At 54.1% G+C, this 22,623-nt stretch overlaps 6 protein-coding genes across 6 annotated transcripts; 2 read left to right on the forward strand and 4 right to left on the reverse strand.

Moving 5' to 3' along the window:
• Nucleotides 1-2,769: 2,769 nt before the first annotated feature.
• Nucleotides 2,770-3,671, reverse strand: BBK36DRAFT_1092838 (CRAL/TRIO domain-containing protein; the record flags this gene model as incomplete). Its single annotated transcript, XM_024889040.1, has 2 exons — nt 2,770-3,163; nt 3,241-3,671. Coding segments are annotated over 2 exons (825 nt in total), but the record flags the coding sequence as incomplete, so codon positions are not given.
• Nucleotides 3,672-5,688: 2,017 nt separating this feature from the next.
• On the reverse strand, nt 5,689-7,170 carry BBK36DRAFT_1107865 (hypothetical protein; the record flags this gene model as incomplete). The annotated part of the gene is made up of 4 exons (XM_024889307.1): nt 5,689-5,925; nt 6,013-6,399; nt 6,522-6,938; nt 7,015-7,170. The coding sequence occupies 4 exons, from the start codon at nt 7,168-7,170 to the stop codon at nt 5,689-5,691; spliced, it is 1,197 nt and encodes a 398-aa protein (XP_024753721.1).
• A 2,401-nt stretch (nt 7,171-9,571) lies between these two features.
• Nucleotides 9,572-10,886, reverse strand: BBK36DRAFT_1155209 (ARP23 complex 20 kDa subunit; the record flags this gene model as incomplete). The annotated part of the gene is made up of 5 exons (XM_024893806.1): nt 9,572-9,580; nt 9,643-9,687; nt 9,784-9,909; nt 10,011-10,337; nt 10,881-10,886. The coding sequence occupies 5 exons, from the start codon at nt 10,884-10,886 to the stop codon at nt 9,572-9,574; spliced, it is 513 nt and encodes a 170-aa protein (XP_024753722.1).
• Nucleotides 10,887-11,122: 236 nt separating this feature from the next.
• On the forward strand, nt 11,123-12,955 carry BBK36DRAFT_1155210 (cysteine proteinase; the record flags this gene model as incomplete). The annotated part of the gene is made up of 2 exons (XM_024893807.1): nt 11,123-11,138; nt 11,268-12,955. 2 exons carry the CDS (start codon nt 11,123-11,125, stop codon nt 12,953-12,955), a joined length of 1,704 nt encoding a protein of 567 aa, XP_024753723.1.
• Nucleotides 12,956-13,505: 550 nt separating this feature from the next.
• Nucleotides 13,506-13,925, reverse strand: BBK36DRAFT_1107895 (hypothetical protein; the record flags this gene model as incomplete). Its single annotated transcript, XM_024889311.1, has 2 exons — nt 13,506-13,673; nt 13,794-13,925. The coding sequence occupies 2 exons, from the start codon at nt 13,923-13,925 to the stop codon at nt 13,506-13,508; spliced, it is 300 nt and encodes a 99-aa protein (XP_024753724.1).
• A 1,428-nt stretch (nt 13,926-15,353) lies between these two features.
• On the forward strand, nt 15,354-17,212 carry BBK36DRAFT_1109382 (phosphoglycerate mutase-like protein; the record flags this gene model as incomplete). The annotated part of the gene is made up of 4 exons (XM_024889467.1): nt 15,354-15,532; nt 16,312-16,575; nt 16,741-16,974; nt 17,125-17,212. The coding sequence occupies 4 exons, from the start codon at nt 15,354-15,356 to the stop codon at nt 17,210-17,212; spliced, it is 765 nt and encodes a 254-aa protein (XP_024753725.1).
• Nucleotides 17,213-22,623: the final 5,411 nt, after the last annotated feature.

Below are 22,623 nucleotides of genomic sequence, written 5' to 3' on the forward strand. Positions count from 1 at the left end.
TCTCTTCTAGTTCGTACTTTTCACCGGTTCTCGCGTACTCTCGCAGTCACACCGCAAGGCTTTGGAAAAAATAAATAAAAATCCCGTTTGTCGACTTGGCCCTGGGTTGCGTGTCTCCTCTACTGCGACCAAGTTGCGTATATCCCGGGCTGGTTGCGTGAGTGTATCTAGCCGCCCAGAAGTTATTGAGGGAGCTAGGTATGCCAGGAGAGGGTTGACAATTTCAGAGTCACTATTACGGAGCAAAGAGGGGAAAGGATACCGACGACGCCTGGGTGGAGGGGGGAAGACAAAAAGTTAAGGTGAAAGAGGCGCAAGAATAGCACAAAGAACGGTGACCAGCGGCTGAGGCGAGAGTGAGGCGCCCGAGCTAAATCAGAGTTGTTGCGCCAGAAATTGTGAGCCCAAAACCAACGTGAACAGGAGGATGGGCTTCCCGTCGCCAATCTCTCCCCGGATCCTCCCTTGCCCGTCGACGGGAAGGCCCCGGGCCTGGCCTGGCCTTGTCTTGTCTTGTCTTACTCCGCACTCGTGATAGCCCGTGATACGTCTCTCTCCCTGCTTGTTCCAGTCGCCAAAGGGCCTCGCGTCCTGCTTGCTGATGCGCCGGCCAGCATACCGTATATTGCCTACCGTTCTTATATGCGCTGCCGTCTTTCGGCTATTTGCCATGCTCAAGGCCACTAGAAAACAAGAGGACAAACAAGACAAATGCTCAGATGTTGATTCTGTGACATATGCCTCAGCCCCAGCCGCGAGCTCTCAGTGCTGGAGGTGAGTCTTTGGTGATGCCCGCAAGCTGTACCTTGCTTCATCTTCATAGCATCCTCCCAATGCCGCCCATTCATCTTACAACGTCACTACCGTCTCCAGCTAGACTGCTTCGAAAATGTAAAATATCCATATCTTCTCTTGCCCAGCGCTACATATCCCAAGGATGTCCTCTACGCTCTTGCCTCGAGGAGTCCGTCGTCCAGTACGACTATTCACGCCAAAGCCACCAATACAGCACACAGTCTCCTGATACACATACATTCAAGATTCCATCGCGGCTCACCTCCTTCCGAGAACTGAAGTATTACCAGCCTGGCATGAGCCACGTCCTACCCATCCTTCTCTCTCTGCTCAGTTGGGAAACTTCTTCGTGCCACTGCAACTGCCGCGGCTCTGGCTCACTCGCGATACTCAGATTAGGATGGGAATAAATGTCCAGATCGAGGCATACTACTCTTTTAAGATCCTTATATTAGCCCTTACAAAATTGAGGCTTGTCTAGGTACAGTTTGGCCTGTATCTCTTCCTCCCATGACCCCAGTTCGTGGTGAGATAATAATGGCGTTGCGGTGAGAACGACTCCATGTCTCTATCTATATCACTGAGAAAGGATGAACAATCCTTTGCGGGCATAATCTCTGCTTTGGTACCGAAAACAAAAAAAGTAACTGAAGTGTCATTGACTCTTAACTCACTTATGCTTTAAACTCACATGTCAAGGAGGCCCCCGTTTCGGTCATTTTTGGCCGACAAGGGAGCCTATGCACAAGGAAGATACTAAACGAAGCCAAGCTTCTTGATGACGATGGTGGAAACTAGCCTCAGGAATCGCTAGATGCGGAGCAGATGCCTTGATAGGTTGCACCCTGAAGCTGCAGCGGGAGGAAGAAATGATGCCGGCAAGACAAGGGATGCCCGTACCCTCATATCATCAAAGAACTCGCTGCAGACGGAGAGCCGTCTACATTTTCACTCTCCATCTACTAGATAGAGTCCACTGCGCAGGTAGTTCAGTCAAAGACGGATTCTAGGCTACTCATGCCGGCCCTCTCAGTTGGGGATGGACGTGATAGGTTAGTACTTAGGCAAAGGAGCTGAGCTGTGGCCGTCGTCGTAACGAGACCAGAGCATTGTGGTATTGATCTACCGACATGATCCAGGTACCGTATGTACCGAAGGCCTGGCATCTAAACAGTTCTTAACACAGAACGCGTCCAACAAAGCAAACACCTTGCGTGGGTCTCTCAAAACAAGTCGATTCTGGACTAATAATAGATGGTCCATCTATTGATCGCAAAAAAAGAACAAACATCTAAAGGGGAATCTAATGCACAGCTTCTCGGGCATGATGTAGGGTATTATGGGTATGAGTGGAGCGTGGCAGGGCAAACCGAAGCCCTGCGCTCATAAAGACGGCATCAAAGGCAAAAAAAACACAACAAAAACAACGGCGCAGCAGCAACAGAACAAAAACAAACAAAATGGAGAGCTCCGTTCCCCAGCGGTTCACATTGGATCAGACTTACGATCCCACGAGGAACAACACCGAGAACCGCCCTAAGCCGTCTTCTCCGGCTGTGCGGTCTCTACGGCCTCTGTGTCCTTGGGCGCAGCCTCAGACTCCTTTGGTGCAATATCAGCAGTGGCGGGAGTCTCCTCTGTCTTTTCCTCCTCGGTCTCGGCTTTCGGCTTAGTCTCTTCCTCTGCTGCCGTCTTTTCCGCAGCCTTGACTTCTGGCTCGACAGCGGCAGGAGCATCGTCTGTCTTGGCCTCTGCCGGGGTCTCCTCCGCCTCCTTGGGCCTCACGGGAAGTACCACTGTCTGAGGTGCAGCAACCACAGTTTCACCTGCTTCTTCGGAGGCAGGAGCTGGAGCTGGAGCAGGTGCAGCAGCTGCGGCGGGAGCGGCCTCCGGCTCGGGCTCTGCCGTGGACTCCTCCTTTGCTGTCTCGGTGGCGTCAGCGAGCTTTACCGTCAGTCCCTGCTGGACGGGAGCGCCGCTGCCTCCATATTCCTGAGGCAAGGAAGAGGCGATGCTCTTGAGCTCGGTGGCCAGCGAGGCGCCGGATGCCATGGGGTGGAATTTCTTCAAAGTAGCCGGCGCAAGGAAGAGCTTCATGGCGCCAAACATCCAGCCCATAATGGCAGGGACATTGACAAAGTACTTGTGCGCGAGCAGCTCTGGGTAGGCCGTTGAGAAGACGGAGATGGTCTCCTTGCTTGCGGCCTTGACAGCCGGATCCATGCGGAAAAAGCTGACTGACCGGTAGTCGTGCACCTGCAGCATCTGATGCTTGTCGGTGCCGTCTTCTGGGAGAGGCTCCTTGATGTCGTTGAGATGAAGTTGCTGCACGCCCAGCTCCATGAGAGCAGTACGCCACTTGATGAACCTACAGGCGTCCAGCCGGGTTAGAGAGGCCCATGCTCCGGTAATGTGTATGAAGCTCTTTGACAAGGGGAAACTTACTCAGAAACGTCGCCAAAGGTAGCCTTGTTGTCCTTGACAGCGCCGTAAATGTTCCAGGTGATGACGGTGTTGTTGCCGGCATCGTCCTTGTGGTTCGTCACGAAACCGAGACTGCTGAACTTGTCCTTGTTGAAGGCCTGGCTGACGAGCTTCGTTGGCTGCCACTCACGTCGCCAGGCCAGCGCAGCAGCAAGTTGCTTCTCGGCACCGGCCAGGTCGCCATTGTTGGCGCGCAGGAACTTCTGGAGAACGACCTGGGTTGGGGCATGGCTGGCATCGCTCGACAGCTCGACACCCCACATCTCGCCGTGGCCCGACTGCTTGATGATGTCGGCAAGACGCGCCGTGAATTTGCCCAGTGGCGTGTCTGGCGTCGAAGCCGGCGCCTCAGCCTTCTCAGGGACGGCGGCGGGCACGTTTTCTTCAGGCATGGCGGCGACTGAATTGATCGGGTGATCAGATCGAAGAGTGGGAGAGTTTGCTGGTTGACTGCTCAAGGTGAAGCAGCAGAAGGCGAAACGATTGATTGAGGAGCGGGAAAGGGAGAGTTGTTATCGCGGAGGTGGAAGCAGAACAAAGAGGGAGAAAAAAAAAAGTTATGGAAGCTCGCTGAGGGTGCGGCTACTGCTGTCAAACAGTTTGGTAGCTCAAGTGGACAGGAGCAACGGAGTGGTACAGAAAGGCTGGACGGATTTGCAAAAATTCCGAGGCTGCTGTGAGACGATAAAGCAGCTGACAATGCGCTCAGTAGTAGACAACAAGTGCTAGACGGAAGCTCAAGGGTAGGTAAAGGCGGTTAAAAAGAAGACTCGGGAATTTGAAGGCACTGGATACTACGAGTACTAGTAGTACCTCGAGCTGGTAAGATCTACTCTGATAGGAGACGATGGGAATTGGGGCATAAAGGAGGCGCTTCCTTCTGATGAGGCCTGGAAATGGTGCGTCTTCGCGGATCGATGGTTATTTACAGCATGTTTATTTTTGGAGTTGATCCGGGATGGCAATTTCAAGTTAAACGAATCCACGCGCACCTTGTACTTGCCTGTACATACTACCCAAGTCTGCATAAGAAAGGCGCCCTTCTGTGTTGTTGCTGTACGAAGACTTTCCCTACAGACAGGTTAATAAGTTGCATCTTCTAGAGGCTTCCCCGTGCTGCGCGGGACAAGCTCCGTGATTTCGTACAGCTAACCGGTCAATCGCCCCAGCGACACTAACGCAAACCAGACAGGTTCTCAAGCTGTCTGCTCATGTGCGGATTACCAGGGAGACGCTCTAAGATTAGATGGGTAAGACACTCACGATAGCGCCAGTGAACAATATCCGGCCGGGTACCTGATAGCTTTAGAAGCCCTTGCTGCTGAATGAAATGATTGGTTCCAGTTCTTTTCATTTCATCTTCGGGCGCCATATGGCCGCCATGCATTGCTCAATCTCAGAGCTGTGAATCTGAAGGTACTTCGAGCGGATAAACATCTCCCGAAATCGTGCCGGTTTTGATATGAAGGCAAGTACCCCGAACGTGCCCGAACACGAGGAAGGAACTACCTTACTCTTGCTTCGGTTACGACGTCTAAGTTGGTCTGCATCATGCCACGCGCAGATCGAGAAGGAGGGAAGCAAAGGTCATTGCCCGGTTAGAGGAGTATTAGTACTGGTATAGGAACAGAGCCAATGATGAGGCCTCTGCACCTGCCGCCACCCTCAGATAGCAGCTCGGTAGTTCAGGTGACTGATGCTGTTCGGTGACCAATTTCGAACATTTGTCGCCAATTTATCTCCTTTTTCCCTCACCTTGAACATCGAACATCATCATGTCCTTCGCTTACACGCACAAACTTTTCCGCTGCTCTTTGGTCCACATAGCGCCCGGTTTACCAAATGTCATTCGCATTCCTGACTGTGGACTATCTGATCCCTGTGTTCCCATTTCGCCTGACGGCCGCCCAGCTTCGCAGTTCCCGACTCGAGATGAAAGCAATCATTATCCCCATTTGCAAGTCCTGGACGTCATTCACCACGCTCCTCATCCAGCCGACAACTGAACTCCCCAGCCAGCAGCAAGCAAATGCATGATTTCGACTCCGGGCTACCAATGAATCGTTCATCTCGCCACCAGTCATTCACTGCGGGTATGAAAGAACAAGATGCGAAGGCAAAGAAGAGAAAAGGAATAGAAAAGATGTGCCCCGTGTCCGTCTTATGTGTACTCCTGCTCACCCAGATTGCACCGCGGCAGAGGCTCCCTTGCCTGATTCAAGGCTCAACGAAGACCATCGAAAAAGGTCAAAAGACAGAGTACCGAATACCGGAATCAGAAGGAGAGAAATGCCTCCAAACTTGACCATGCTGTTTTTGTTTCAACCCACTTCCACCCACACAAGAGAATCAAACGCCGGATGCTGACCCATGGAGACTTTCTTGTTTCTTCGGCACAACCACGCAGCGTTAAGCTTGGGTAAGGGCACGCGTGAGGATACGCTCCACAGCCGAGAACTCCATGTGAGCGGCTTGCGCTAAGCTCATGTCGTCGAACTGCGGTCCGAGGCCGTATCCAACTTCAGCCCAAAAGTAGCCCCAGTACATGTCTGTCTGGTCGGCACGCTCTTGGAGCTCGGCACGCTCTCGAAAGGGCAGGGCAAGAATGTCCTTCTGAGATTGCTCACGAATAATCGTCACATACCACTACGAAAAGAGACACGCACACGAGTGTTAGTTTGCTGCTAAAAAACTGGTCAAGGTCCAAGTCCGTTGGAAATATGTCAAACATACCTCGACAACGTCCTGAGGGAATCCAGGCTTTGGGCCGATAGCATACTGGTGGCGCCAGCGGTCAGCGAAACGTGGCAGCTGATAATACTCCTGATCAAGCGCCTGCATGTTGGTGATCCAAGCAATGCCATCCTTCATGCACGGCGTGAAGCCTGGGCAGAGCATGGCCGCTTGGACAAGACGCCGGAGTAGGAATGGAGTCAAGTGCGCGGCGTCTTCCTGGAGAAGAATGCTGCGAGTGAGTTGGCGAATAAGCGCAGTGGTAGCCTGGTACATCGCCTCTCGTTCTTTGATTGTCACGCAGTTGGTGCGGAACCACGGAAACTTCTTGATGGTGCTGATCAAGCATTCATATGGGCGCTGCGGGCAGTCCCTGGAGAAAGGAGACTTGATTCACGTAGTCGTCAGCACGAGACAGTCGCAAAGAAGGACCTTTCAAGACAAGAGAGGAATAGAGAAGAGCAACGGGGGAGGGGAGAGGATATTGTTGGGGGCGGTAAAAAACGTACTCGATGAGGTACCTCGACGTGTTTGACAAGCATAATCATCTCCTCCTCGGAGACGAAACCCTTGAAGTTGTCCCAGGGCTGGCTGGGATCGAAAGGCAGAATCTCGGGAGTTACGCCATTCCAGAAGACGCCGCGAGCAATCGGGAAGAGATCTTTCATGAGGTTGGCCTGAGAAGTCACCTCCACCTCGATAGGACGGTCTCCAAGGCGGCTGAATCTGCCAGCGACGATGTTTGTTCGGTGTCTCTCAACCGCCTTCATGGCATCTTCAAGAGATACAAACTCGACATAGGCATCCATAGTCTTGCTCGTCACTTTGTCCATGATGATGTGCACTCCTTCGTCTGTATCGTTCAAGACCTTGGAGTTGCGCCCGAGGAAGGCAATCACCTCGGCACGGGTGGTCGAGAACGGAATCTGGATCGCGGCGTTAGCGGAGTCAATGCGTGGGAAGAGTTTCTGAAAAACCCCAAAGACAATGGTGACCACGTACGTTTTTTAGCTTGATAATGCCCCAATTCATGGGCTTCGCCAGTCTGGCTGCTTCGACAAAGGGAAAGTTGGACGGATCCATGGCGTCGGCCAAGGTTGGAAGCCCGGTGATGGTGTTGGTCAGCTGTAGAAGCTTGTGGGAGCGTGGTGCCGGCATCACTGGAGCGTTGACGGTGAAATCAAGCGGGATTTCAGAGAGCTCAGTGGTTTCGCTGAGTCGCACACCAAAAGGCCTGACAATCTGCCTCACAATACAAGCGTCGCGATCAATCTCCTGGTTAGGGGTTGCCGCAAGCCCGAGGTCAAATCTCGGAGGTGGCTGCATCATGATGGGATTGATCGAGGCGGGTAGACCAGCAGTTCGCGGAGCATAGTTGCGAGGCTCGCTGGCGACTGTCGTCATGCCCGGACTGAAATAGCCACGGATGGGAGCACCAGAGCGGCGATGAGGAGTAGTGACCTCGGAAGGACTGGCAACCTCTTCGCCGGGGCGGAGAGAGTTGAGAGACTGGCTGTGTGGGATCAAGGATGAACGACCATGCTGCTCAGGATTGGGGTCGGCCATTCGCTGAAGGCTGGTGCGAGGGCCACTCTCTGCCTGCTGATGGATGCCAGCAGTCGAGCGACCGGGAGGAGTCTGGGCTTGGAAGAGACTCGGATACTGAACATCAGGGCCTTCTGTCGCCACAGGCTCGAAGCCGTCATACTGATATTGCACCGATGGCTGGGCTTCGCCGAGGCCGCCGTTATCTGGGGCGCCTTCCTAAGGCATGCCCGCATGTGCGTCCTGGCTATGGCCTCGGGTGTGAGCCAGGGCAAACGAAACGAGGTCAAATCGATTTTGATGCTGGTTCTCAGCCAGCCCTTGACCTTGGTTTGGAGTAAGGCTTTGGACCTGATCCTGGTTGTGCTTCTGATGCGAGTTTGCAACGCGGTAGCTAGGGGGGTATCCAACCACAAGAGGGGCAGCGTTATCCTCTCGTCCATTCAGCTACTTGTAGATTAGCAAGCCTTCATCAAGCCAAAGCAGAACAAAGGGTAACAGAGAGAAACTGGAATGGAAAGGGAAAGTGTATGGTAACTCTGAGATCTTTACTCACCTGCTTCATTGAGGGAGGGACCCAAATACGGGCAGATGGGTTGAACGAGCTGCGCTGAACGGCATCTTGATGGTTCGGCTCGGTATTGTCACCGCAGCTTGTATTTCGAGTGCTGTTAGACGAGTTGCGGCCAGTAGAAGCGTCGGAGACCAGTTGAAGAGCCTCTCCATCTGCAAAAGCCGACGTGTGCGTCGTCTCCAAAACAGGTTCGATGAAGGGTGCTTCGCCAAAGCTCATGCCGCGAATATCTCTTGCGCGACTTGAAGCCATGTCGGCGACGTCGAACTACCGGAAGATTAGCGAGGCCCCAGTAAGTTGTGTGACTGAATGGAAGCAGTTTGGGCAGAAGGTTCGCAGCACATGAGATGTGAAGAGCAGTGTGCGATGAGGATGACTGGTGAGCACGAGAGCATAATCGCCAAGTTGACGAAGGCGAAGTGAGCCCGTAAACCAACAGATGTTGAAACAGCTGCCTCTTTCTCGGAAGGAAGAGAGTATTCCGCGTCACCAAAATACAAGAAATCAAGACACAGAGACGTAGCATACCTTCTACTCGCGCGACAGTTCGATTTGAGGGGTGCTTGGTGAGGTCCTTCGTAGAGCAAGATGTGGTGGTGAGGAAGTGGTAAGGAGAGAGTGAGAAAAGAGAGAAGCGAGAGAAGAGGAGGGTGTTTGGGAATTTTGTGGTCATTTTCCTCTGAACAGTGCGTGAGTGGGGTGGCCTCAGCAATGGTGCCTGGATTGCAGCTGTTGTTTGCGCGCACTGCCAGGTGTTGAAGCTGAAGCTGGCAGGCCGAGCGTTGCCGGACTGGCAACCAGCTTGTCAGGCCTCCAGAGGCTCCAGGCGGCGAAGATGCCGGTTCGAGGCAGCTGTCAAGAGCCAGGGGTAGCAGTTTTTCAGCGGAGGGAGAAGCGGGCCATGAGTCTCTTTTCCATCAGTAGGTATGGAAGTGAAGATATACCGAGTTCGCAGCATCGCAGTTTTGGGTCTTCTTAGACCCGACGATGCTACCAGTTATCATCGTAACCTCTTGGCCCACATGGACAACCTATAGACCAACCACGACGAGTCATTTGAGTATCGCCCCAAGTCAGTTGCGGCAGTTATACGGCCACTTGATCATGCTACGATTACCTGCCAAACGGACGAAGTCTGATGGTGTGGGCTGTATCATTGGGTGAAAGCTAAGGGGGACAGGAGTGAGGTGACCTTGACGGGGAATTTAGAGCGAGCGATATTGTCAGTAACGACTAGGTTTATAAGTTGTTTATATAGACTATCACACTTCCCTCGTCACCCTCATCGCCACATGCAGAGAGGCCGACATGTTCCCGAAACATCAGAATCTCACTCGAATCTCACATGGAAAGATGGCCGACTTGAGATGTGAGCACTAAGATTCGCTTTGGGGCTAACATGGAACATTCCACCTCAGTAATACAAAATTGATCGCCACATTAATCAAACTAGAGAGTGTCAGCTGGTGCAAATAGAAGGCGGGTCGGGATGCCACGGGTGGTATACTCACAGGTGTCAGGAATGACTCGGCAACGAATCGTGCTCTGGCATTGAGCTGTAGACACAAAAGGCCAAGGTCAGTATATAATACAAATCGATCAATCTTAACACGCCGGGGACCAGGCGATCTAAGACTGGGTGGGCCACGTACGAAGAGCTTCATCTCAGAGATCTCTTTGTCAACCTCCTCCTGGAACTCGATGATAAAGTCGACCAGCTTATGCTTCAACATCTCCTCCGTGTGGAAGTTCGTTATCAAAAAGGAAATATCATAGCCCTATTTTCGATTAACGCGTTAGAACAGGTTCCGTGTCGCCAAAACCGAGTTTCCACGCCGCCTCCAGCCGTGGGAAGCTCGGATGGGCTGGTATCACGTACGGGAATCGGTTTTCTTCGCAGGATGAAGAAGGCCTCGGCTCTCTGGGTCAGGAAACGAGCAAACTTGTGCACGAGGATGGATTCGATCTCGTCGGCCTGCTTGATCTTGATGCTGATGCGGACCGAGTTGATGCTGGGCTCGATCAGCACCCGCTCGTTCTCGTTACGCGCGATGACGAGGGGCGTCAGGAGGACCTCGGGAGAGGTCTGGGCTTCAATCTCGGGCACGTTGTGCCGCTCGGTGGTCTGGGAGGCAAAGTTGGACAGCGTCAAGGCGGCAGTCAGGCTGCTTCGCACGCATTGGAGGTACGGCCGCAATGATTGAGACTGGAGGGCACAGCATGTCAGCGGCGGTCAGGTCGCCAGCTTCAGGGGGGGAATGGCCGCATGAGGGTGTCGAGGAGGGAGGCAGCGGCTGGGAGGGGTTGTTTGTACCATGGCTGCTGAAGCTGCTGCGTGCCCTGGGCTGGGCCAATGTGTCGCAGGAAGCTATTCGCAGTCCGTGTCGGAGTCCGGAGCTTTGGGGTTCGAGGTTCGGGACGGTGCGAAGCAAGGTAGTGGTGCAGTACTTTCGTTACGTGGACTGGTAGGGGAAATCCGCGGGGTTCGGATCCGCATGTCACTAACAGGAGGTTGACGTCTGTAGCAGGCGGAAAGGTGGGGCAAGCTCTGCTAATCTTCAGGCGCTGCTTGGCCTGATTGCTCCTGCTACAGCACTGAACACATCAGGCAGCTTGTGAGGCTGTTAGCATAGGTTGATGAGGTAAGCACAGTCCAGCCGGGAGCTTGCGCCACATGTCGCGAGACAGGCCTCACGTGCCTGATTATATAATATGCCGGAGACCCTGGAGCATCGACAGGAACTGCCACGCACATGCGCCACACCTGCCCGCCATCAGGTACCACTGCCGTGACGCCAGCGAGGCTCCGCAATGCTTCTCTTCCCTTCTAGCATCTCTCCGTGTCTGGCATCTCAGCCTCGGGCACTTCATTTCCTTCTGCTGTGGCAACATCAAAGAACTACGATTTCCTTTTTTCACCAAAACTTTGCTTAGAAAAGGACCCGTCCCTTTGGCGTCCTCCCTGCTGCTCCTCAAGCGAACCTTGCAACGATGGCTTCCGTACCTGGTTTGTGACCCCCCACTACCGCCACCTCGCGTTTGCTGCCCCCCGGTGCCTTCTTGATTACAGAAAGCATCTTCTACTCGGGTCTTTCGAATATGTATGCTTTAACTAACGCGAGTATTGGATTTTCAGTTGTCGTGAAGCATCAGGGCAAGAAATATGAAGTAGAGGTCGATCCCGAATCCACAGGCCTGGACTTCAAGCTCCAGCTCTTCAGCCTTACCAACGTCGAACCCGAACGCCAGAAGATCCTCATCAAGGGTGGCCAGCTCAAAGATGACGCCAACATGGGCAAGCTGGGCCTCAAGGCCGGTCAGAACATCATGATGATGGGCAGCCCAGGAGGGAGCGCCGGCGATCTGGTCCGTCCAGCGGAGAAGATCAAGTTTGTCGAGGACATGACCGAGGCCGAGCAGGCCCAGCAGGTCGGCGCCATCCCCGCCGGCCTTGTCAATCTCGGAAACACCTGCTATCTGAACTCGACTCTGCAGACGCTTCGTTCCATCCCCGAACTCCAGACCGCGTTGACCACATACAACCCAACGACGGGCACGGCGCGGGCCGACTTGGCTGCCCAGCTCTCCGCCTTATACAAGACCATGGGTTCTACGCAAGAGTCCATCCCTCCCATGAGCTTCCTGTCGGCGCTGAGGCTCGTATTCCCTCAGTTTGCTGAAAAGTCCAAGAGCGGCCCTGGATATGCCCAGCAAGATGCCGAAGAGGCATGGTCTCAGATCGTTCAACAGCTGGGCCAGAAGGTCACGATCAAGACGTCCCCCGATGCGCCCGGTGTTTCTTTCGTCGACAAGTACATGGCAGGGCAGTTCACCTCCGTCCTCGAGTGTGATGAAGAGGAAGCCCGGAATGGTGGCGAACAGCCCATTGTCTCGAGAGATACCTTCTACAAGCTTGACTGCCATATTGACAGTCAGACAAACCACCTGAGAGATGGCCTCCTGGCCGCCCTAAGCGAGAAGCTGGAGAAGAGGTCAGAGGTGCTTGGCCGTGACGCCACTTATACCAGGACATCCAAGATATCCCGAGCTCCCAAGTACCTCACCATCCACTTTGTACGCTTTTTCTGGAAGAAGGAAACCAAGAAGAAGGCCAAGATCATGCGCAAGGTCACGTTTCCTCAAGAGCTGGATATTGTTGAGTTCTGCTCAGACGAGCTGAAGTCGGCTCTGATACCAGTCCGCGACAAGGTCCGTGAGGTTCGCAAGGATGAAGAGGACATTGAGCGTGCCCGCAAACGCCGGAAGAAGACGCACGACAAGGATATGAGTGATGTTGCCGGTGGCTCTGGCCTGCCTTCGGAAAAGGAGTTGAAGGAAAAGGAGAAGAAGGAGAAGGAGAAGAAGGAGAGGCAGGGCGAGACCAGCAAGTCGCAGCAGGCAGGTGACGGTGATACCGTCATGGGCGAGACCTACAAGACAGATGCTCAGGTGGAGGCGGAGAGCGAAGCCGCTCTTCTGTCCGCCAAGAAGGAGCTCAACGCCCTGATAGATCCTTCTCTGCGTGATGACGATGGTGCGAACCAGTCAGGCCTCTACGAGCTCCGCGGCGTCGTCACCCATCAGGGCGCCAGCGCGGATAGCGGTCATTACACGGCATACGTGAAGAAGACGGCAGCTGTGGATCCCAAAACGGGCAAGAAGGAAAAGGAAGATGGTAACTGGTGGTGGTTCAATGACGACAAAGTAACTGAGGTGACCGTCGACAAGGTCGAGGCCTTGGCCGGCGGTGGCGAGTCCCACTCAGCGTTGATCCTACTGTACAAGGCGATTCCTCTGCCAAGCTCCGAGGGCATCGAAGACTAAGTCGCCCAGGCACTCGGCAGACTGCACTCCCTTCACGTCTAGCACCCGGAAGACGATACTACTAGGGATGTTCGGAATAGGGCGTTTGCATATCAAGGTATTGGGCGGTGGGTTGGGTCTTGTCACTCCGGTGTTGAAGCTGTTGCTTTTGGTCCGATACCAATCATAAAAGGGCATGCCATAATGTATAGAACAGAATGCTCAACAAAGCCGGGACAGAGAAATCAAATGCACAGCTGAGGGGAAATGAAATAGAGAAATCACTTTTCGAGTACAGTTCTATATGGGTATCTTGATTTTAATTTTCCAAAACCAGTCCGTCGTCTCGAATAGATTCCATCAACCAAGACTGCGCCAGTGAATAATCCACAACAGCAACAGGCCGTTCATCCGAGTGATATTGCAACTTAAAAGAGCTCCAATAGTAGCCCAGTAACCGAGAAAAGTTTGCCAGTCTTCTCTCCTTCCTCTCCTGATAGCTCAGCGTAAGAGGGCAAACGTCCCCTCCTCTCCTGCATTCTGCTTGATACTTCGAGACACACGAAGCGCCCTACGATTTCTGGGAGGGTTCCTGCGGTTGATGCCTCTCCCGGACACGCTCCTTGAACACGTCCAGTTTCTTCTGAAGAGCTGCCCTTTGGTCGACAAGGATAGATCGCTGCTTCTGGAGCATGGCGATCTGCTCTGAAGGGGTAACCTGGCGGAACTCCTTGATGGCCTACGAGGCAGGTTAGTAAAGTGTAGGTTTTGTGTGAGGTTAAGCTGGAGAGGCAAGAGAGGATATGTGATCGAACAGGAGAGAAACGGCGAAGAGCACACGGCTGGAGACTCCACTGACCTGCTCTTTCTGCTTGTCCGACTTGAGCTGTGCCCCCGTCAGGGTTCCAACCATAATCACGGCGGCAAAGGCTATGGCCCAGACGCCGCCCCTGATTTTCTGCTGCCTTGTCAGAGCATCAGGCGATGCCATCGTATGTTCTTGTCCTCGTCTCTCAGCCTGATATAATCCTCAAGACACTCTGTGGTGTAAATGTGGCGCCGTGTGTTGCCAGGAATATTCACGATGTCACCAGCAGCCTCTCCAGATCTGATTGGCTTCGTTCTGGCGCTCAACCGGGGTCATCCCCCTGTCCAACGAATCAGCCGTCGAATACGCCTGAATACCAGGCTGGCCGAGCTGCCGCCGCTCGTCAGGCCGAGGTCCTTGTCTCCCGAGAAAGCAGATTTTCTCCTCTCCGGCAGGGCGGACGGCGATACGGCGGGCAGAGATAGCGACGCCCGGTTATGCTTGGCGACACGAGGAGCTGCAGCCGAAGTATGGTCCCAGGGATGGATGGTCACGAGCTCGATGTCTTGGCTAGGGCTCTGGCAGGCAGAGTCGGGCGGCGATGCGGGAACGATGCGCGAGCATGCGTCGGCGTGATTGGCGGGGCCGTTGTGAAGCTGCTGCTGTGATGGAGCGGAGGAGGCTGAAAGACTTAGTAAGAAGCGGGGCAGGGCCGAGGATGACGAGGCTGAGCGTTGAAACATGCTGCCATTGAGATCATCTCTGAACAAGATCACGAACAAAAAGAGGAGCAGGACGCAGAAGCAGGATCTCAGGTTGGAGACCTTAGAAGGAGATGAGAGATTGGAAGCTTAGGAAGCGTTACCTGAGAAGGTTGAAGTTTACGGAAACAAAGATACATAAGAGACATGGCCGTCATGTTGAGACAGTGGCTTTTTGCCCAGCCACATGAGGCTCAGGCGTTACTCTTGCACAGAGTCACAGCTATAAACCTACTGAAGGTGCTCCTTCCACTTGAATTCTGCCGTTGCTTCTGCGCTGTCCGCCTTTATGCTATTGGCACATAAACAGAATCCAATTCTGTCTTCTTTTCCCTTTCTCTCTTCCCACTCTCTTTTCCCACATACCCTCTCAACGCGTTTCTCCTCGTCGCCTCGCGATTCACAACCACGATGCAGAAAGCGAAACGTGCTGCTAGTATTACTGTACTGAGTAATGGATCGGTGGCTCGATAGGTGCGTAGTAGCAGTAGCCGGATAGAGCAAAGCCGTCTCGTTTTTGGTGCTGACGCAAACGCAGCTCGCGCCCCATGCTTCCATGAGCTTCCTGACATCACCGAAACCCGCTAAACGGAACCCCTCCGGCAACCCGCTAAGCTGCTGCCGATGGCACCTCACTTGCCGTTAGAAGAGCAAGTCGCATCTTTGATCGCCGGGCAAAGACTGTCGAATATTCATGGTCAATTGAAGTCTCCCTCTTTGACTTTGATTGCTTCTTGGACTTTGCCAGCTTCGCGAGTTTCCAACTGTTCCGTTTCTCTCCCTTTCGCTCTAGGCAACCTACGAGTCGCTCGGGACCAAAAACAGCTCGCTTTGCCTCTGCAACAACATCATGGCTGCTCCCCGCGTCTTCATCGTCCGCCATGGCGAGACTGAGTGGTCACTCAACGGCCGACACACGGGCCGTACCGATATCCCATTGACGGCCAATGGCGAGAAGCGAGTCATCGCCACAGGCAAGGCTCTCGTGGGCGACGACCGTTTGATTGTTCCCCGACAACTATGTCATGTGTAAGTCCCGCATTGTCATCCTGTCTTCATCTGAACTCATAGCATCTCCCTGCCGCATCGGCTTCAATGTGTTTTTCTTGTACTGCCTGCGAAACTCTCCCTAAGCGGCGGGTTTGAAATCGGTCAAACCCTGTTCATCATCCTTTCTACTGGGCCATACTGTTCCTGTGTCCGTGTCATTCTCTGCCGCTGTGCATGAAAGATGCGGCCTGGATCGACAGATAACTCTTCGTCTTTCCTAAATCCCCTTGCCCCTTTTCTTTCGCAGTGCGAGATGTTTCATTTATGTAACACGTCAATTTCTCCTTCATGGGCTCTTTGTTCAATCCGCCGATGTGCATCTGCACGTACACGGTGGATTTTGTTCTCTCATCTCTCACACCTTACTTGATCGCATGGACTATACCAACCTCTCCCGTCCCTTTCCGTTTGCCAGTACTCTTCCTGGAAGCGGCAGAAACTTCTTCTTCGCATTGATCGCACAAGTGCACCCACTACATAGAGGCAACTGGCGCAGCAGTACGGTTGCCTCATCAAAGGTTCTCACAATGCACTCCCTCATGCTGCACGCATAGCCCCTGGACAGGGGCCAATGCGTCTTCAGTCGTTCGTGCAATGTAACAATTCCCCGTTCCCGCTGTTACTTCCGTTCCTGACGAGGCCCCTACCAACCGCATCAGCCTCCCACAACTGTAACCAGAGAGACGTATAGAGAGAACCATGAGATGCCGGCAGCAGCAAACAAAGGCTAATCATTTCGGGCAATCACCCCGAGTCAGTTACGTCTCCCCGCGAAAACGAGCACAGCGCACGTTTGAGTTGCTCAATCTTGGTATTTCGGGTCCACTGCCATGGCATCCGCACGGCACCTCTGTCGGCGGCGGGCTTGAGTGCAATGCCAGAGTCGAAGTTACCGAAGACATTCGGGAGTGGGATTATGGCGACTACGAGGGTATTACAAGCCCGGAGATTCGCAGAATGAGGGCCGAACAGGGTATCGATGAACCGTGGGACATTTGGAAGGACGGCTGTCCAGGGGGGGAGTAAGTTCTACCCCTACCTCTTCTCCCTGCTTTAACGGATGAGCTCTACGAGGATAGGGACACTTGCAATTGCACACGCCCTCCCTCGATATGCCACCGTTAGGGGCCTGTGTTGTCTCAAAGTCATCCGACATATCACTGAACACATATTCTGATCTACTGCAGGAGCCCTCAAGACGTCACCGACCGCCTCGATCGTCTTATCGCCGACATTCGTAGCAGATTCCACGAGCCGGTACTGAAGCCGGCCGACGGCCAGCAACCACACAAAGTATCTGGTGACGTCTTGATCGTTGCACACGGACACATTCTACGCGCCTTCGCGATGCGTTGGGCCGGGAAGACGCTTCAGGATGGCCCAGCATTTTTGCTCGAAGCCGGCGGTGTAGGAACTCTGAGGTGAGAAGTACACTCGCATCGTGCTACTCCCTTCACCGTCACACTGCCTCAGCCATCGTTGTTACGCCCCTTACTTCCCCCTTTTTAGGACAGACCGGACCGTTCACCTGCTGTGATCGAGTTGACTGACAACGTTTGCCTCGGTTCTAGCTACGAGCACCACAATATCGATGAACCGGCCATTCTCCTCGGTGGAGCATTTGTGGTTGATATCGCTGAGAAAGGAATGCGACCCTAGATTGCCGCCGATAGACGTTCAACTTTGGTCTGGATGCCCAACCAGCCTACTGTGGGATGGCGGTATATGGCGTCTTTTGCATGAAATCGTCATTAGTTGTTGGATAGACTCTGATTTATCTGCATGCTATTCAAAATGCCCCTGGCAGTTTCTTTGACCATTATCCGCCATGTTCCCCGCGCGTGCTGTACCAGCGGGTATTGCCAATTGAGTTTCTCAATGTTTCTCAATCATCAAGCTCCCATATTCTCGAGGTTTTGTCTTCGTTCTTCGAAAATCTCCTGCAGTTTGCAAGCCAGGCTCTGCATAGATGACATGGCAAGTGCTCCCGCCTTACGTATCCTTAGCATTCGGGGAATAGAACTGAGCCGCTATGTACCGCGAAGAACGTAAATACTCAACTTCGAGGTTGGCAGAGCATCACCACGAGGGTATCAAGGAGATTTCTGCAGCTGAAACATCTACCTATCGCGGCAAGATTGATCCTCCCACCACCGTCAATGCATCCGGGGCTGACTCAAGACGTAATATCGCGTACAGTAGGGACGTGAGCTTAACATTCTGGCTGAGAGATGGACCAATCTCTCAACCGATATGTACTCTCAAAGAAACAGGTAACGGAGTGATATCCGTAGCCATTTCTTCCACCTTCCCATATCATATCGCCAGCCTCAATGCCTTCTTACCTCGGTTAAGAGGTTGATCACCTTGCCTCATACCACCTCTGCGGACAGGTCCCGAACTTGGGTCTCGAGAACCGGAGACGACCTCTACTACGGCACTCCGCGATAGCTGGCCCATTCATCGGTCATCCACCCAACGGCTCCGGGTAGGCGGGCCGGGTGGTGAAGCCGCAGATCCGCGAGGCTGGGGTCAGCGCCCTCCACCGCAGCCGCCCACTGGCCGTCCCAAGGATCATGCAGCTCCATTACCCTGATGCCACGGGTGGGACCGCGCCGTAGCGGGATTATACTATTCCTCTTGTCATAATTCACCTCGAGGTACACAGGACTCCGTACTCCGTGCCTCGAAATTTTGGGTCAAACTGTCATCGTGGCGGTGAGGCAAATACTTGGCTCTGTTCTGCCACTCAGGCGCTGCTATTTCTCTGCCCACACGCTCGGCTTGAGATTGCCAATGTCCAGGTCCTCGAGACGAAAAGGTGAGGCTTGCAGGTCTCGACCGGTAGCAATCACCACATAATACTTACCTACCGATATCTGGTACCTTGTACATACTATGCCACTTCCTATGCCTTCTCCGGTGATTCTCCAGCAGCCCGCCCCTGGATGGCGATCTGGAGGGCTGCGTGGACTATCTCCGGCTCATTCTTGCGAGCTGAACCTGAATTCGAACAGATGGGCTTGCTACTTCTTCGTGATCCTGCGCCTGCAGCTTTGAAACAGTTGCTACCCTGTCGGTTAGAAAGGGCAGCAATGATCACTTTCGCTCTGTGTCGTCTGCCCGAGTTGACAGTCTGCCTTGATAATGAGGATGACGAATTGATTTTTTGTTCTTGCCCCTTTCTCTCGACTTGGGCTGTCGACAGCTTTGGGCCAAGGTGGGTTGGCAATATGGAGGCGCAGCAAACCTGCAGCAGTCGGCGTCTATTGAGAGACGTGGCCGGTTCCTATACGCATGTCAAGCTGCTTGAAGCCGCACAGATACGTGGATGGCATAGCGTGCTGCATCGAGAAATCGTTGAGGATTCGCCAGTCATACATGGACACCGCAGCCTGGTCCACAGGGGCCCGGGCCCCGAGGTGTCAGCGGATCACGGGTGACTATGCACCTGCAAGAGCGCACCGTTCCGCGGGAGACACCTTTTTTTCTGATGGCTTTAGTGGCGACACAAGCCGATGGGTGGATTTGGTTGGCAAGTCGAGCGTTGCAGCCTGCGCGGTCATTGGCTCGCCCTGCCCTTGTACAAGGCAGGAAGGAGAAGCCATTCGTTCAAAAGATGGCATGTCGACATAGTGCCTGTATGCAGCTTGCCCAATCCGCTGATGATCGCATATCTGGTGGAGGAAGCGAGCAGCGCAGAACAGGGGGCTCGTTTTCACAGATGGTCGACAGTAGCTGGTCGTCTGATAGGTACGTTATGTACCCGTATTGTCGAGAAGGCAGCAGATACCTACCTACTTACAGCATCTGCTCCTTGCCTTGTATGTACTTGTACTAGTACTGCTGTACTTCATACGAGCAGAGAAGTTCACGCAGGAGTAGAGAGCTTGTGTCGGAGATACTAGCAGTGATGGTACATGGTCGTACCATCTCTGACTGAGATCAACTGCCGAAACCCCTTGACAGAAGGGGGGCCCGGTATCATAGAGTACACTTCGTACTCTGTGTTCGTTTTTCTTGTGTCCTTGTAATATAGAGCCGCAGAGAGCCGGGCCAGTCAGCAGTTCTGGCTACATATACTCGTAAGAGTAGGTGGGTAGCAAGGACAATGGTTGGGCTGGACTGGGGCATGACGATCAGAGATCGAGAAACCGAGAGGACGATGAAAATGATGTACAAGCTCCCTTGTTCGGTTCCTCAAACTCCCACGCATGTCTTCGCTCCTCGCCATTGAAAAGCAGTTGGGGAATTACAGACGAGTCAGGACTGCCATTCCGCACCTTGCTGTGTGTGGCCTACTGCATCTTGCTGTAGCAACTTCGTCTGTGCTTTCTCCAAGAATAGATCGTTCGATCACCTGTTCACCGCTGGTTCTTTGCAGAGTCGGGATGCTGTGGAGAATGCGTTTAGGCCTCGCGTACTTGTACTGAGCGAGCTCTTGTGCATCCGGAGTACTCCGTCCCCCGTCACCATCGGATGCTTCTACTCCACAAACCTCCATGCGCTCCGTGCAGCGTCTCCCCATTCTGACGCCGGTAGCGCGACAAGGGGCGCCAAATGCTATCGCCGTGCCGCTCGCGTTCCACAAGACTGAGACCCTGCCAGGTCCTTCTCATGCACTTGGCGGAGGCAGACGTTTGATTCGCTACGTCACACGGGGTGGCGCAAAACAAACCGCAACAGACGCGAACAGGGTTGGCGGCAGACTGTGGGAACCCTGCCATGAGGAGAAGAGGGGGAGAAAGACATTGACACGAAGTGAACGCTTCGCTCCCCACCCAGAGCTGGTGGGCGACGGTACGCGGGCCAGCACAACGGCCTGGCAAGTGCTCCAGGGCTTCCCAATGGGCATTGGCAGTAAAGCAGCCCCCTAATGGAGAGGATCGAGTGCCAATTGCGTACTCCGTACTTCGAGGACGGCAGCTTTTTCACGGGTGGCCCAGCAGCAGTTGCTTGCCGTACTCCGTACTGCTACCGGGGTGCGGAGTAGGTATGTATCCGCAGCTTCCCTCGAAGCACAGCGGTCATGCGCGGCCTCGTGGAGCCGTACAGCTGGACGTGCATGTAGTCGAGGTCCCGTGGGGTGGCAACATGGCGGTCTTGCTGTGCAGGCACACATACGAGGGCTTCTCTCTCTTTCGGTCACTGCTGCATACAAGCAGACGTTGGAGAGAAGGGAGTAGTCATGTCGTTCCTTCGTCGCGTACTGCCAACATGCAAGTAGATGGATAGCCTGGCTGGGTCACCGTTGTATCCCAAATGACAGGTCTCGCAGCGGCGGCCATGGGAGCGCTGACGAAATGACTGCGCACGCATGTACCCCATGGCACTGGGCAGCGGCAGCTCCGAAGCGTGCAGACGCCGACGTGTCCGGCTGAGGAGAAATTGCGAAATGCGATGGCCTTCTTGACCGCAGATAAAGGCCACTTATACGGGTAGGCAAAGGCGAAGCACGAGGCTTGAAGCCCACCGCGTATGGAGGCATCTCAATGGTTCGTACCGCTAGAGCAGAAAGGCGGCGCGCCTCCACCTTGGATAAACCAGCCCGTTGAGCAAGTGACGGGCTTCCGCCTCTGTCTTCAGTCGTCTGTCCTGCACCCCTGGCCACTGCGGGAACCATACACTCACCGGCAGTGAAAGACCCCTTGCAACTGGTTGGTGTGCATGTCATGTTGCGCCCGCTCTCGTAAATGTGCGGCTCCATCTCGTTTTCCCTCACCAGCTGTCTGTCTGCGTAGGGTTTGCCAGGGGGGGCGTGCAGACAAGCTAGCTACAAGAAGGAATGGAAGGGAGGGGCAGAGGCAGCTATTCGCACTGTGAGACAAAGTCACTCGACGACAGCTTAGGTTGTTTGCTAGCGGACTCGAGCAGAACCTGACATGCAGCCAGCCCCCCCAAAAAAGGCGCCATGTCGCGGTGATGAAATTGCGACGTGGCACACACTCGTCCCTTGACTAGCTGCTTGGTCCGCAAGTAGCAAGGAATGGCACCTGGCGCCCAGCAGCACCCCTTTTCGCTTCTTCTTTCGTCCACAGGCGGCCCCTTTTTCTGCCCAAAACCGTGGCTCAATTGGCTGTACTCGTATGTTGATTGTCTGCGTCGGAGACGCGACAGCATCAGGCGTGCAAAGAATGCGTTGGAAAGGTGACAAGCAACACGTTCCTGGTACCCGGTGAGACACGGGCGTCACACAGGAGAGAAGAAAACGTGCCTCAGTCTGCCGCGGCCGACCCCCCGACGTTGTTTGAGACTTCTGCCTGTCCGCCTCGGGTTCGGCCTTTGTGGCCGGCCAAGTCTCCAGTCGCCAGGTGCGAATTGGCCGCGAAAACTGGGGCTTCCGTCGGGAGAGCTGCAGCCTACCCGAGTTGCATGCATGAGATCCTGTTCACGTGACAGTCGGGCGACGTGTGCCATTGGGCGGACCGGGCCATGGCCTTGGGGTGGCCTCGACACAAGCCAATCAGGGACACCCTGGCCAAGCCGGTCCTTCCCACCATCTTTGGTAGGCGTGTCACTCGAGCCGCTTGGGGACGAGACGGCGGATGTGTTCGTGACGGGAAGAATGCTGTCATGCTCGTGGGCGCCCAGATCCCTCCGGCTTGCCACGGGTCGCTGACACAAGCCCAAACCTAACACCCCTCCTACCAGCACGGACGAGTAGTGATTAGAACTGCCTTGTTGTGTTTTCCTCACGCCGCACGCAACCTGCTTCCATAGGTCGTGGCGATGTGGCCATCGTAAGCTGGTCATGGGGTCGTGTTGTGCTGACTTCCGAACCATTATCTCAGCTCACCCGAGTTGGGGCAGGCGAACAACGTGGTGCGAAATCATGCCCTGTCCGAATTTGCCTCTGCGTCATCCCTCAGCGTTGAACACTCAAGACAGAATGACAGGTCGAGAAGGTCTGGGGTTTTTTCAACTCACTTGACCTCGATCCTCTCACCCCGGTGGCAGTGCACGCATTTAGTGCTCGTGATTGTGCATCTGCGGTAACCTGCAACTTGGTGCAAAGCGCGGCCGTCCACCCAGAGCTAGCGACAAGAGACTATGAGAAGATATGTGTTTTA

Source organism: Trichoderma citrinoviride (genome assembly GCF_003025115.1).
Source record: "Trichoderma citrinoviride strain TUCIM 6016 unplaced genomic scaffold BBK36scaffold_1, whole genome shotgun sequence".
NCBI classification, from domain to species: domain Eukaryota; kingdom Fungi; phylum Ascomycota; class Sordariomycetes; order Hypocreales; family Hypocreaceae; genus Trichoderma; species Trichoderma citrinoviride.